General features: G+C 42.0%; 1 protein-coding gene across 2 annotated transcripts in view; it reads right to left on the bottom strand.

Annotated features, from left to right (window-relative positions):
• The window catches only part of ddx31 (DEAD (Asp-Glu-Ala-Asp) box polypeptide 31), a 56,389-nt gene that overhangs the window by 24,293 nt on the left and 16,467 nt on the right, over positions 1–15,629 (bottom strand). For both annotated transcript variants that reach the window (XM_062454441.1, XM_062454442.1), the window contains exon 10: positions 2,435–2,499. In XM_062454441.1, the coding sequence (XP_062310425.1) occupies positions 2,435–2,499 (65 nt within the window). The remainder of the gene's footprint in view (positions 1–2,434; positions 2,500–15,629) is intronic.

The raw sequence follows: 15,629 nt of genomic DNA, 5'->3' as shown, positions 1-15,629 counted from the left end.
TGGGCAGCGAACACAAAGCACTGCTGCTGCATACTGAAGTGCGTTGGTTGTCCCGCGGCAAGGTGTTGACAGGGCATTTTGAACTGCGGCACGAACTTCAGCAGTTTTTTGAGGACAACCCGTTTCATTTGGCCTCCAATCTGCATGACGAGGACTTTCTGCAGAAGCTCGCCTATCTGGCCGACATCTTTTCTGTTCTGAATGAACTGAATTTAAGTCTACAGGGAGTCAGTGTTACTTTGTTCAACACACAAGACAAAATAGAAGCTATGATCAAGAAGCTACGGTTCTGGACAAGCTGTGTGACTGGGAATACGCTCCTGTGTTTCCCTACGCGTCAAGCGTTCTTGGAGGTTAACAACGTGATCATGGGTGAACATGTGAAAAGTCTCATAATTGAACGCCTCAAACAACTTGCTGAGCAGCTACGGAAATACTTCACACCGATGGACACATCTCAGACGTGGATTCACAACCCATATGAAGTTTCCCTCCCTGTCCCACAGATGTCATTTCAGGGGCAGGAGCAGCTGATTGAGCTGTCATCCGATGGAGCACTGCAGTTGCAGTTCAAAAGAAAGCCACTTGTGGATTTTTGGACCAAGGCAATGCCAGTATACCCAGTCCTGGCAAAGCAAGCCTTGAGGGTTTTGATGCCCTTCCCCACAACTCATCTGTGTGAGGCTGGTTTCTCTGCTCTGACAGCAGTGAAGACAAAATATCGGCAAATACTGGATGCTGTTGAGAAAGATCTGCGGCTTAAACTATCTTCAATGGCGCCAAACATCGCAGAGCTTTGTGCAGAGATTCAGGCCCATCCGTCGCATTAATATATGTAAGTATGTGGCCAAATGTTATTGTTATTATTGCTACTCTGTTACTGGGAATACTCACATCTCTCTCCCCCTCCCTCTCTCTCTTGCTGCAGGCTGAGCCACCTGATGTGAAAATGTGAAAATCCTCAAATGGACTAACTTTATTGTTATTTGATTCAGATGAATGTAACCGCTATGTATGATTAATTGTAAATTAAATGTGATGCAATCTGGCTCTGAGCCTGTGCGTGTGTCCTCGCCATCCTTATTGCTCTTTAAAATATTTTAAAAATTGCCTTGTGTAACTGAAATGTATTTAGACTTTGTTGCAGTGTTTCAGGGGGTTTTCACACCTGTAGTTTGTTTGCTTTGTTCCGCTTCAGGGATTAATATGATAAAATGTTGCAGTTGCCCCTTTGTTCGGTTTGTGTTTACACTGCAACATTTAACGGTGGACTAAATCTTGTAAACAAACTCCAAGCGCGAGCAAACTGTTCTCTTATTGGTCCGATTTGAATATATAAATAGGCTCTGTTACTTTTTTGTTTTTTAAGGTGTGGGGGAGTGGGGGTGCATGAACCCGGTCGGGATATAGAAGAGGGTGTGTGGCCTAAAACGTTTGGGAACTGCTGGTTTAATGCATTAGGCTAAATGTTGTAGCCTATGTATTTAAGTTGATTTTCTATAAATGTAGCCTACATATTGAACTGATGAAAAAATTAGAATGTGGTAAATCATCGTTTTCCCGTTGGATCAGTGTTACAGGAACGTCTGATTTCTGTGAGTTAAGTCTATTTACTATCAAAGCATTTGTCAGTAATACGGTTATTACATTAATAATTGCATTGCAGGTCGATTTAAGGTGTGCCCCTAAATGTTCTGCTTGCGCTCCTAAAGTTCAGTCAGGGGCTACTGTGCTCCTAGTAAAAAAAGTTAGTCTGGAGCCCTGGAATGGACAAGTGTCTGACCTATATATAATATTTTTTTGGGGGGGAAGATTTGTAAATAGCAGCATAAATAACAACAGAACAAAAACAGATTAACAAAGCGAAAACACATTGTATCCGAGAGCCCCGACTGTACCTACATGTTTGCTGTTATTTTGCTGCTGCTGAACAACAAAAACAGATTTCCAAAGTAGCAGAAAGTCCCTAGATGTATTGCTAGTCACTAGATATGACTGTCGGTAGGGAAGGTGAAATAAGTTGCTAAATCTAGTGACATTGTCGCTAAATCGACAACACCGTTTAACCAAAAGTATTAACCGGTTTGTATTGTTGGTTAACGGTTAAATATGAGCATTCCTACTCCAGACAGCTTAGCTCATTTGCTATTTAGCTGTTTCATGAGCGAAAAGTCAAAATAAATGAGGTACTAGTTCCGTTTGTCTACGTTTCCAGCAATATCAAACTTGGCTTTCTACATTTTGGAAACTTGTTGTGGGTCTTGTTTAGCATTAGTGAGGTTGGTCACTGATGTTGGGTATTTAAAATCTTTCACATTAATCTGTTAACTATTTACACACATTCATAGGTTCTTATGCAAGTTTCCTATGCCATTTTTCTTTTATCAAACTACTGTACAAATATTGCCTTTGATACCAATATTTCAAGACTGACCTGGCTTTCTCTGCCTTCCTCTTCTCTCCCCCCATAAGAACACCAGGGACAATCCAAGTGAAAGGCTAGGGAGAGGAAAAAGTAGGAAAGATCAATATGAAATTAAAGAATTAAACAGGAGCCAGACCCCCCCAAAAAAGACAGACAACATTACAGTAGGGGGTGCTGATGGTGTTTCTGTTTGGGTGGTAAGTGGCATGTAACTGTATAACCAGAGACAGCCATCTCCTTGGTGTCTCACAGTTAATGCGTGAGACTTAAGCACCTTTCAAAATAAAAGCGCACCATCGGAAGTTGGGTAACTTATACTTATACAAACTAATACGATTTTTTGACGGGCCCTCTTCACACCAGCTCGTGACCCACCAGTTGAGAAACACTGGTCTATGAGAATAGAAGAAAATTAATTACAGATGCTCCAAAATGTCATCCAACAAGCGTTGATTAAGCTCAATATCGTAGCTTTACGAAACAAACACACTAAGTCCCTCTCCAATAAATAATGTAAGTGTTGTGATATAGTGAGGCAGTGTTTGACTTCAAAGAATTACAAAGCTATATGAATGATATAATGGAATTTTGACTACATTTCTTTCTGGGCACAAGCAAGAATAAGTTGCATTTGCATTTGATTTTCATCCTGTACATGAGCTACAAACATACAGTTTACTAACAAGCCTCGTTATAAAAAAATGAGAGCGAATTGTTTGGAAATTCTAGGCTATAGACTTGATGTTGGCCTGTTGATGCTTAACCTATTCAATTTAACAATTTTTTATCTCACCAACCATTTCTAATTAGCTATAATATTAAGACATTTGTCTGGGGAGGGGTGCTGGTGTTGATGTTTCTGATTGGCAGGTTTTAACTCTGTATAACTGGAGACAACCATCAACTACGCCTCGTCCATTAATCGTAAATAGCGGGACAAGTTTTCTATTCTATACCGTTCATACCTTCCACCTCTTATTAAGATGAGTTATGTTAGTTGATTGATAACCCTAGTTGATGATAGTACAGTCCCGTCGCGGCTCTCACTCTTAAGAATACCATGCACACCACAGCTAGTGGGTAATGTTCACTAAAATACCCTAGTTTGAAAACTCACGATAAGGTCCTAAGGAGCGTTGCATTATTTTGTACAGTTTATTGCCCACATATTGTCATCATGGTGTTTACACTATTTGTTTTTCTAAATTGCTTAGACCCCAATTGCAAAACGTGTAACCTAATTTTCAAAACAGTGCCTCAAAACTACAATTAATGCAATTGGCCACCATACTATAACTGGATGCTAGTTCTTCGAGTTAAAACAGAACGTCCGTTCTCTTGTACATGTCCCTGTTTCTAATCAAATAGCCTAAAAAATAACATGGTCAATTATTCTCTCAATATAAAAGGCTCACCCTAGGAATGAGAAATAGCACTACATTTAAGTAAGGGATAATGTCTGACAAGATGTCCAATATCAGGAAATAATTCAGCTGTTTCGCACGTAATACATGTATGTTATATTGATCAAAATGTACTAAATTGGTAGCCTGATCCTAACCAGACTCTCGTACATTTCATTTGTACAGAGTCTGGCCTCGCTCCATTGACAAGCGTTGACTTCCTTGTAGGCGGGTACTCTGTTGAAGTTTAAAACTATTGGATCTGCCCAGAGCCACTCTGATCTGCCATAACCAATCGCTAGCGTTCGCCTTAGCCAATTCCTTCACCACTACTGTAACAGAGCTAGCTGCCGTAGCTGGAAAATCAAACTGTTCCCGAACCCCGTGGGGTGGAGGGACACAACATCATGGCCACCAACAAAACTCAGCAAAACTTGGCTTTGCTCTGGCTTTAGCTTATGGATATTCGGCAGCGTTGCCACAACGGACCGAATGGCTTTGCTCGCATCTTTCTCCGCCGCCATTACGGAACTACAACACAAACTAGCGCACGACAGCCACTCCCCCTCTGTTCGCTGATTGGCCGATAGAAAATTAACCGGAGACATCTGACTTACTTACCTCATGGCCAGACCTAGTACAGAAGCAAAATCAAAATTGAGCGGAAGTACGTAGGAGGGCAGAGCCAGGCTACTAAATTGGTTCTGTTAACACTAGAAGCGCCAAGGCATTTTTCCCTACTAGAAGTCAAATTGACCCATGAGTCTACAGACAGTGACGTTGTTACTGACATGTAACGATCGCTAGATGGCTCTTGATGTATGGAGCAGAGGCACAGTCTTAATGAACGTGTCTTCGGCAATCTCATTTATTTCCGTGTGGTTAGTCGGTGATTATTTCATTGGGGCGTTTGTTGTCTAGCCCTTCAATCATTCAGCAAAATGTAATTTATTGGCTAAAGGATGTCAAACACGTTGCGGGTTAAGCTAGACTGCAGTTGGTCTAGTTTCCCGACACGTTGCGGGTTAAGCTAGACTGCAGTTGGTCTAGTTTCCCGACATATCAAAATGTTATAGAGGGCTGACAAGATCGCGTTGTTGTCCCCAGTCAAAAACAAACACACAGCGACATCATAAACATTCAATGGTCTAATTGAATTCAGTTATACTGGCAAAACATGTGATGTTCTTCATTTATTGTCAGAACACAGTCCAAGTATTGCAAAAATTAGAGCAAATTGTTTGGAAATTCTAGGCTATAGACTTGACGTTAGCCTGTTGATGCTTAACCTTATGCTTAAATGTAACAACTTTTGGTATGACAAGACCCAGTGGATAATATGTCCAAAATAATATCATACTGTTTGAGAATGTGTATTTGCGGTTTATATAGACTATTACTGTAATAATAGGACTCCAGTTTCAAGTGTAGATGGCGGGTTACGCAAGGGCAGTACCACATGTAAAACGAGTTGCATTTGATAAATCAATATACTACATCTAGCCTGACAGATAATTTATAATAGCCTACGTTTTCTTCCCTTTACATTTACGGACTAAATAGAATAAATAGGATAATTTTGGGTAGTCTACTGCATTGTGCACAGGACTTTTTTTGAGCTGGTAACCCGTGGATGCATCTTTCAAAGATGCAATCCCATCCCCCCTAATGATCAATCGAGTAGTGAATCAATGCATTTGGTCTCAACAGTTCCTTTCAACGGTTTAGCTCTAGCTTACTCAAGCATATATAGCATAACAGATGTGGTTTTAGTAGCCTAGCCAAGGAGGGGGGGATTAGAGCAGTGGTAAATAAAATAGTCTGCATCTAAGGGTGTGTTTACACTTGGCAGGTTTGGTTCGATGAAAACGAACTTTGATGCGATTGCTCTGTTAGCGAACCAAGACTATAGGCTATAAACAGTGTTACAGTGCGTGTCCACTGCAGCGACGCGATGCGAGCGACAACATGTTTTCCATTAATTTTCAATGGAGCCAGGCGAATCGCTTGCGTGGTGCATTGTGGGTAGCGACGCGACCGTGTTGAGATTTTCTCAACTTTATGCAAATGAGGAGCAATTTTTGCTACCGATGGCCAATCGGAGTGTTTTCTTGTTTCTCGTAACGTAGCAACCATGGTGAACATTTCTAGCTTTCTAGGTTTCAAGGTGGAGGAGAAACTAATCGTTTGTGTGGCTGCTTACCCAGTCCTGTACGATACATAGCTGTATTCGTACAGAGATGTTAATAAAAAACGATGCATGGCGCAAGGTTGCCGAAGTTGTTGGTGCTTGTACTTTCAAATTCAGTCTAGTCACATTACGTAACTTCGTTCTGTGGTAACTACAGTAGCTAGCTAGCCCGGCTGGAACTCCCTATCGTATCGACAGATTAGCAGACTTTGAGTAATATAATAAAACGTTTTTTACACATGTCAACGTTTATGTCTATTAAACAGTTTTGTATTTTGTATACAAGTTGTATTTTGATCGATGTTGCGAGTACATAAACCCAAGTCTGCACACTTGGCCATGACAACTACAACAGTGACTTTAGAGAACTACATTTTACATGAATTTTTGAAACGCCCCCGAGCGTGGTGAACTGTGGGAAGGCGAGCGATGGCAAGCGATTCGCGTCGCTGCAGTGGACACGCACTGTTAGTGCGTTCACACTGCAGCGACGCGACAACATGCTTTCCATTCATTTTCAATGGAGCCAGGCGAATCGCTTGCGTGGTGCATTGTGGGTAGCGACGAGACGTGATTTCATGCAAATTAGGAGCGATTGTCGCTAGCGATGGCCAATCGGTGTGTTCTTGTTTCTCGTAACGTAGCAACCATGGTTAACATTTCTAGCTTTCAGTTTCAAGACGAAGGAGAAACTAATCGCCTGAATGGCTGCATATCCAGTCCTGTACGATACAGCTCTGTATTTTGTACAGATACATTAATAAAAAGAATGAGGCCTGGCGCTGGGTTGCCGACGTTGTCGGTGCTCCTGGTGTTTTTTTTGTACTTTCAAATTCAGTCTCGTCACATTACGTAACTTCGTTCTGTGGTAACTAGCTAGCCTGGCTGGGACTCCCTACAGTAGTCGTATCGACAGATTAGCAGACTTCGAGTAATATAATAAAATGTTTTTTACACATGTCAACATGTATGTCTATTAAACAGTTGTGTATTTTGATCGATGTTGCGAGTACGTAAACCCAAGTCTGCACACTTTGCCATGACAACTACAACAGTGACTTTCGAGAACTACAACTCTACATTAATCTGATACGCCCTCGAGCGTGGTGAACTGTGGGAAGGCGAGCGATGGCAAGCGATTTGCGTCGCTGCAGTGTGAACGCACTGTTACTCATTGCGCGGTCACGAGCCTCCTGCGGCTTGCCAAGCTAATTTGTGGCTCACTTGGCAGTAAATAATACGGTCATTTGACCTAACGTGAAAACAGGCGGGGCAGCCAGAAATCTGTCCCAATGGCTCTCTATGAGAGTGCACTGCAGTTACATTTTTCACCACATATTTCCATCGGAAAGTTGTGAGGCGCAGTAGAGCTAGGGAGGAGGGCTCAGAGACCGTCTCAACCTGGAACTTCATACGCACATTATAACAACAACGCTAGCTTAGCTACGGTTATTTCCAGATTATATATATATCAGAGGAGGCTCTTCCATTGAGGAAACGGAGGAAGGACCTCCCCAAACTTTGAGAATTTATTTTTTTAATTGAATTGACCACAGTTTGATATCAGTATTTAATACTATGCATATCACAATTCGTTTCCCGAGTTAAAATAACTTTAGCACCCCCTATCGTAACCAGAAATTATTGCACGTCCTCCCTTTTGCCCCTATTGAGATCAATGGAGTCGGTCTGCATACTGGCGGCCGGTTGGGCTCATTCACTTACATTGCTCAGGGGAGGAAAGACCTCCCTAGCGTCTGAGTCTGTGCCAACATCGCTTAACCAATAAACAACGGATTTGGCGTTGAAGGGAGGGGATTAGACATTATAGCGAAATAAGTTTCCCTCCTCGACCATTCTGCTGTAGGATATCAATAGAACTTCACCCTTAAAGATAGTAGAAAGATTGCAAATAAAGAGATGTGCAATGGAGAACGAAGATATTGTACATGTTTTATTGAACAAACCGTTTCATACATTTAGCTACAGAGAGAAGGTTAGTATCAAAACAACAGGGAGACCACTTCCAAAAATCCAAGTCACTAAATCCAATGGTAAAACCGCTGCCGTTAATGATAACTGGTATGTGAAATACTCATGGCTCACTGGTATGCACACACACTGACGATGGCTTAGGCCGAAACGCGTCTGTGAATAAACTGGTCAAAATAAGCAATGAGATAAGCTTGAGAGTGCGTTTTTTTCCACTTTAAGTCACTGGTACCATTACAAACAATCGGCTATACTGCTGGCCCTGTTTGCTCATGGGTAAATCACACACACGGTCTGTAAATGGATTAGCCAAAATTAAAAATTTGGACAGGGCAACAAAACGTCATGATAAATGCCAAGACCACGTTGGCGCAGCAATTTGGTTGTCCTTGCTAGGCACCATGCCAATTGATCAGGTCGTGGATGAGGGTGTGCGGTTAAAAATCGCATAGCGCAATGCTAAAGTGCGCCAAAATAGGGAGGTTTTGAAGAGACTTATTGATGCAACTGCCTATCTAGGCATGCAAGAACTGTCATTCAGAGGGCATGATGAGGGGGTAGATTCGGACAATAGGGGTAATTACAGGGAGCTGGCAGGGGTGATGGCACGGTATGACCATGTGCTGGCAGAACATATGCAAGGTTCATAATTTTTCACAGACATGTCCAAAACGATACAGAATGATTTGATTTCCGCAATATCCAGCACTATTCATAAAGACATAACAAATTATTTGGATAAGGCGCCCTTCTTCCCGTGGCAATTGGATGAAACAACAGACATAAGCTGCCATTGTCAGCTCTCTGTGATAATGTGATAAGTGGATGATCAGGGCAGAATATAGGAAGGTTTCATGGGCTTTTTCGACGTATCCGAAGGGAGAGATGCACAGTCCTTATTCCAATTTGTGCAGGCACAGTTGTCCTCTTTCAATTTCGTTGACAAACTTGTAGTGCAAACGTATGACGGTGCGGCCGTCATGGCCTCGGACCTTAATGGCTTGCAGGCTAAAGTAAGAGAAGTGGCACCCAGTGCAACATTTGTCCACTTATGCCCATCGCCTAAATCTGGTCTTGAGTCAGGGTGTCAGGTCCATCCCCCAGGCAAAATACTTCTTTGTTCACCTGGGTGGGTTCACGTCGTTCTTCTCCAAATCCAGCAAGAGTGGCATTGCTCAAGGATCATGGTTGCGCTAGAATGCCCAGGAGCGCTCCGACGCGCTGGAACTTCACCTCCAGGGTTGTGAACACAGTTGCCTCAAATTATAACAAACTGGTGGAGCTTTTTGACCACTTCGTTGACCATCCATCAATGGATGACGAGACCATACATTTAGCTGATAGGTTGAGGGGAAAATTGGAGGGGAAAATTGGAGGACTTTGAATTCGTATTTTTACTCTTCATTTACGAGCAATTATTTTCACACTGACGTCGTGTTTGACATCTTGCAACACAAATCCATGGATGTCTCCTATTGCAGACTGCGCATAGAGAGCCTCCTACGGATCGTAGAGGAGCTAAAAATGGAGAACACATTTGTCCAAATTTACCAAAGGGCCGTCGCTGTAGACGACCCAGAATTATTTCACCAGAGAAAAAGGAGGCAGGGCCAGTCCGATCCGCGTCAAGCTTATAGGCTGTACGATTCCATTCACGACAGTATCATCACCCAAATCACGCAGCGCTTTCAATATCTAGAACGCTTGCAATTCATGGAGCTTTTAAATGTGGACAAATTTGAGTCTTTCAAGTCAGATTTCCCCACGCAGTCACTTTTAAATTTGCTCGAGACATACGGACAATACTTTGATCAGGACAAGTTGAAAATAGAACTGCTGCATTTCTATCGTAATCCAGACAAATTCTTCACGAAAGCTTTGCGAGGCCATTGGCTTCATGAAATCCAGTGGTCTTGATGGGGCAATGCCACAGCTGTACAAATTAATGTGTCTGATTGCAACCATTGGTGCTACTTCTGCAGGGGTTGAGCGAAGTTTTTCATGCCTGAAACGAATCAAAAGTTACACACGGAACACAATGGGGCAGGAGAGATTGAAACATTTGGCCATGATTTCTATTGAAAAGAAAATTCTGAAGTCTCTTCCAAAAAAATCCTGCCTGGTATGATCAAGTCACAGACATTTTTGCAACTCAAACAGCGAGGAGAATCGACTTGATCTTCAAGTGAATTCATATTAAATTGGCTAACATTCTGCAGCTATTGAAAGCATCAGCATTTCTGAAACATTCACAAACATCCATCTTGATTATTTGTTAAAGGGGTCATTGATTGCAGAACCGAATTTACCTTGTCACAACAACGACAGTTCAGTGGGTAAAATGGACATACAGTGAACCCGAAAGTCCATTGACACCTCTTTCTTATGCAAATATCACAATTAAAAAATGTAGCTGTAAAAGGGTAGGTTTTGAAAAAGCCCACCCTGGGCTCTTGTCTGTACCTTTGTCACGCCCCAAAATTTGCTGCGCGCTTCTCTGTGTACTTCCACAGAGTTACAAAGAAGAACGTTTTTCTAGCATATTGAAAATGGACTACGGTGGTAAATGCAGTGTTCCAGGCTGTACAGGGAATGCTGACACTGAGTCTTCCCAAAGAACCAAACACTCGACCCAGTTCGACCCTCAATTTGCTCGAACCATTTCACCGAGGACAGTTTTGAAAACCTGGGACAATGTAAAGCAGGATTTGCTATGAAGCTGTTGCTGAAGAGGTGCTGTTCAGATGTTTGATGTTGTCGCTAACAGTTATTAGCAATGCTAACGTATCCTGCCTGTATCTCGGTAGAATGTGTAATGATTTAGTTTATTGGCAATGGGGCTAACGTTATTTCATGTTCCTGACTGTTTCATTCAATTAAATAACCTGTGTTGTCATGTAAATCTACAATTCAAGATGCATGTTTGTCCAGATCTATTTTTCAGCAAGATAGCTAGAGCTAACTGAAGCTGAGTTGAATCACGATAGTTTGTTTGCTAAGCTGTAGTGCTAACGTTACCCACCTATAAGTCGATCCTGTTTGCTTGCACAGGGATCTTCTACGCTAGAGATACGGTATAGACAAACATCAGCCATGCCAGTCGAGTCAATGTTAGCTAGACTCTAGCTCATCTGCTTTTTATTAAGGCTGATTTGCAAGGAATGCAAGAACAGCTAGACTGTAGGCATGTAAACTAGTTTAGCTTGCAAACCAAGAGCATAGGTAGAATGTGTGATGATTTAGATTATTGGCAGTGGGGCTAACGCGTTATTTCATGTTCCTGACTGTTTCATTCGAATAAATAACCGTAGGCTACATGTAAATCTACATTCACGATGCATGTTTGTCGACATCTTTGGCAGGTTATTTTTTATCTAACTTACTGAAGCTGAGTTGAATCAAAATATAGTTTGGTTGCTAAGCTGTAACGTTCTACCCACCTAAGTCGATCCAGTTTGCTTCAACAACAAATGTGGAAACAACTAACGTTATCATTTCAAATTATATCTAGTCAATCTGTTGAAAACAGTGTTGTGTAGACAATAGATTTATTTGTACGTTTTAATTTAAAGTCTCCACCTTTCTGTTTCAGTGAGTGCTGCTGGCCGTGTTGCGTCTTTGCTCCACAGCTTCACTCGTTGTAAACCAACCAATCAGCGCGCAGCTCATCTATATATTCATGAGCATACCATAAAAGGAGAAAACCTAGCGTTTTTTCCCGGGAAAATTTCAGAGGATGTATCAGGGGGCATAGAACAGCACCCGGGCCATTTTCAGCCCAACCAATGTTACATACCCTATTCGGAGACCTTAAGGAACAGTATGAAATACCAAAAAAACACCAATCACCTCTTTAAAACAATTGCAGCTGAAAATACAATTAGTCAAATAAATATAGCTGCAAGCAGCAATGAGGTGGCCAAGCAGTCATATGACCCATAAAACATTTTACACATCATTAGAACAGGGTTCCGAGTCCCTATACCAAGTTTGGTGTGAATCCATCAAAGATTTGCTGAGATACGACCCAACTTCCTGTTTGAAGGCTTAACTGCACATTTTGATTGGCTGTAACGGGCAAACGGTTTCGAAAATCAAAACAACTTGTAATGTGCTTTGTGAGGCTTGGTCTCAAGATAATATCTGCCGAATTTGGTGAAGATTGGACAACATTTGTTGGAGGAGTGGAGAAAACGTGTTTTTTCTGTCATTCAAAATGGCGGCCGCATCAATCCGGCTGTTATCACAAATTATCATGTGTCACACACGGGATGTCCCAAGATATCATGAGACAAAGGAATCACTTAATAAAGGCAAACAAATCAACAGTTATTGGCCAAAACACATTTTTGGTTCCTGCGGCCACGCCCAGTGATCACATGACACCAAATTGATTGGACATCCTCAGAAGAGGGTTCCGAGTCATCCTACCAAGTTTGGTGTTGACTTCTCAAGGATTTGCTGAGATATGACCAAACTTCCTGTTTGGTTGCTTTGTTGCCAATTTTGATTGGCTGTACCGGACAAACGGTTTTGAAAATCTAAAATCTTTGGATAACTTCTGTGAGGGTTGCTCTGACGATGATGTGTGCCAATTCTGGGGAAGATTAAATAAGAATTGTAGGAGGAGTAGGCTTTTAAAGGTTTTCGATAAAACCGGAAATGGCGGAAAATCTATATAACCGGAAATTGACGCCATATAGTGTGTTGAACTCGTCTTGACCCAGGGAATCCAATGGTACCTCATTTTTGAAAATCGGTCATACGGTTCAAAAGTTACGTGTGTAAACACAAGTCGAACTTTGACCCATTGGTGGCGCTAGAGTGCTCCAATGGGAGACATGAAACTTGGTGAATATAAAGAGGGGACTGTGCTTAATGAGTGTGCCAAATTTCACAACTTTTTACCATACGGTTCTAGGGGCTGCCATAGACTCCAATGGCAGAAGAAGTGTAACTAGAGAGGGTACAATTTCTGGGGAAATTGTAGGGTGTGCTTGCTTGCGTCGGTTGCACAGGGGTCCGTTTTTTAATGACATTTTTACAACTGATATTTCTGTATTTTATATAAAAATGCATACTTATTATTTATAAAGATTACATAGATTTAAAAGCATTTTTTTTTGCTGCTCATTTACAACTGAAAATACGAGTGAAGTGTAGAATGAAATGGATGTCTTATTTCCCCTGCAAGAGGCAGCCTCATCGTTGAATCAAAACGAATAAATTTGGCAGACCGGTGTACAAATTGACCTAATCTCTATGACTTAATGACGTCCTTTTAAGTTTTTCCCTTCTCGTGATATTTTCATGCATTTAGACTACTCATTGCATTTATTCATTAATAAAGAACCCCCTTTGAAGATTATTCTACGACGTTACCCGGCAGTAGAAGATGGAATCGCGATTCAAACAGTACCATCTGCTAACTGAAAATATGCCCCCCAAAACGTAAATAAGCTTGACATTTATTTAGTGGAAAATCGCTCATTCATAAAAAGCTCACTGGTAGCGATCATTGTCAGTAACAACGCAAAATGCGATATAGCCCTGTGTGGAGAAGCTGCCCCGATAAATTCTACTACTACTAGGGGAGTCAGGTGGCTGAGCGGTGAGGGAATCGGGCTAGTAATACGAAGGTTGCCAGTTCGATTCCCGGTCATGCCAACTGACGTTGTGTCCTTGGGCAAGGCACTTCACCCTACTTGCCTCGGGGGAATGTCCCTGTACTTACTGTAAGTCGCTCTGGATAAGAGCGTCTGCTAAATGACAATGTAAATGTACTACGGTATAGTACTAGTAGACTACTGCTGTGTTCGTCTTGGTAGCGATTGCGTTGGTTGAATTCGATTAAACGTTCCGTTGTACGGTTTAGGCTGAAATTAATTATTTTCATGAACAGATTGACAAAGTTTAGGCTGTGGCAATGAAGTTCAGGTTAGTAGTTAGATAGACTTTTGATTTAAGTAAGGGGAGTGCCGAACATGTTCTGTCGCCGTTTGACTTCCTAAACAGCTGTGTACAGTATGTTAGATGTTTTTGTCGTGTGTCTCGCGTAGGCTACAGCGTTGCAGTGATACACTGGATTGAAACCACAGGTAATGATAATTTCACCCACAAATCGTTTACTTGTAATCTAATGTCATAATAAATCCTACAACGAAAATGTATATGTGAGGAATGTTTATTTTAACGATTGAAAACAGATACATCATAGACCACTGTAGTATGTGTTGCCCGGGCAACAGAGGCTAATGTCATGATGCTAATATTTCAGTGAAATAGTAAACTACCGTTTCCGAAAGTAGATGTGGGCTTACTTCCTTAATAATATCAGCTTATATTGTACATTACACATCACAATTGTGTGTCATATCACAAAGTAAGATGAGTAAATAGTTATCACCCTGGCCTCTTTGCTTGTGGCGTTTCTGCAGCTGCCTTGCAGTAAAGCTATAGTTAGCCTAGCTATCCCCCAAGTTAACAGATGCGAAACGAATGTTCTGCCAAAGGTAGTCACGCGTGTTTTCGTGACGTTAGTGACGTAGTGACGTTAGTAACGTCAGTGACTGTGGCTAGCAAATTAGCCACCGTTAGCTTCACTTTTCGCCACAAAAACTTAACTTCAGCCTAAACCATGCAACGGAACGTAAATTCCAATAGAAGCAACTCAATCGCTACCAAGACGAAACTTTTGACACCTACGTTGTCTATGTAGGCCAAATATTGACTGAGTTTTAGGGGGGCAAAAAGAAATTAAAAAAATAATAATAATATATATGTGAGAGAACAAAGGTTGTGCTCTCGCCGAAGGCTTGAGCACACCCAATAAAAAGAAAAGGTAGAAACACAAGTGGCTTCGCCGCGTCGCGGCTTGGCCACCAATAATAAAAAGAAAAGGTAGAAACACAAGTGGCTTCGCGGCTTGGACACCAATAACCAATAGCTTCAGTAATTGAGGGGGGAAATAGGCCCAATGATGCCACACTGGTGGCTTTGTATCAATTGTATCCCTGCCTGCTATTTTGTCCTGTAGTTCACAAAAACACCCTGAAACAACTTGTATCTCACATACTTATGCCACCAACAGAATAAGCAGGCCAATGGCAACCAGGTGTCATGAGTCAGGTGGCTGAGCAGTGAGGGAATCGGGCTAGTAATCCGAAGGTTGCCAGTTCGATTCCCGGCCGTGCCAACTGACGTTGTGTCCTTGGGCAAGGCACTTCACCCTACTTTCCTCGGGGGAATGTCCCCGTACTTACTGTAAGTCACTCTGGATAAGAGCGTCTGCTAAATGACTAAATGTAAATGTAAACCAGGGGCGTGTCCAGGGAGTGGCCTGGGGTGGCACTGGCCACCACTGAAAAGTGATTGGCCACCACTGGTGCCACCCCTACCATGCGATCGGCTATTTGCTGACAGTCTTGTCCATATGCATGAATACTGGCCAATGAAAAAACATCTCAAATATGAGGGGCGGGAGTTCAGGCTGAGCGGCATGTTCAACAACCACACTGGAGAAGCATGAGAGAAGACGCTGAGATACTAACGTCGATTTTTACATGTGTGCTGGGAGATATTCGTAAGGAAACATTCAGAAACTAAACATGAGCTAGAA

The sequence above is a fragment of the Osmerus eperlanus genome, chromosome 28 (assembly GCF_963692335.1).
Source record: "Osmerus eperlanus chromosome 28, fOsmEpe2.1, whole genome shotgun sequence".
NCBI classification, from domain to species: Eukaryota; Metazoa; Chordata; class Actinopteri; order Osmeriformes; family Osmeridae; genus Osmerus; species Osmerus eperlanus.
This window is presented reverse-complemented; position numbering and strand designations above follow the sequence as displayed.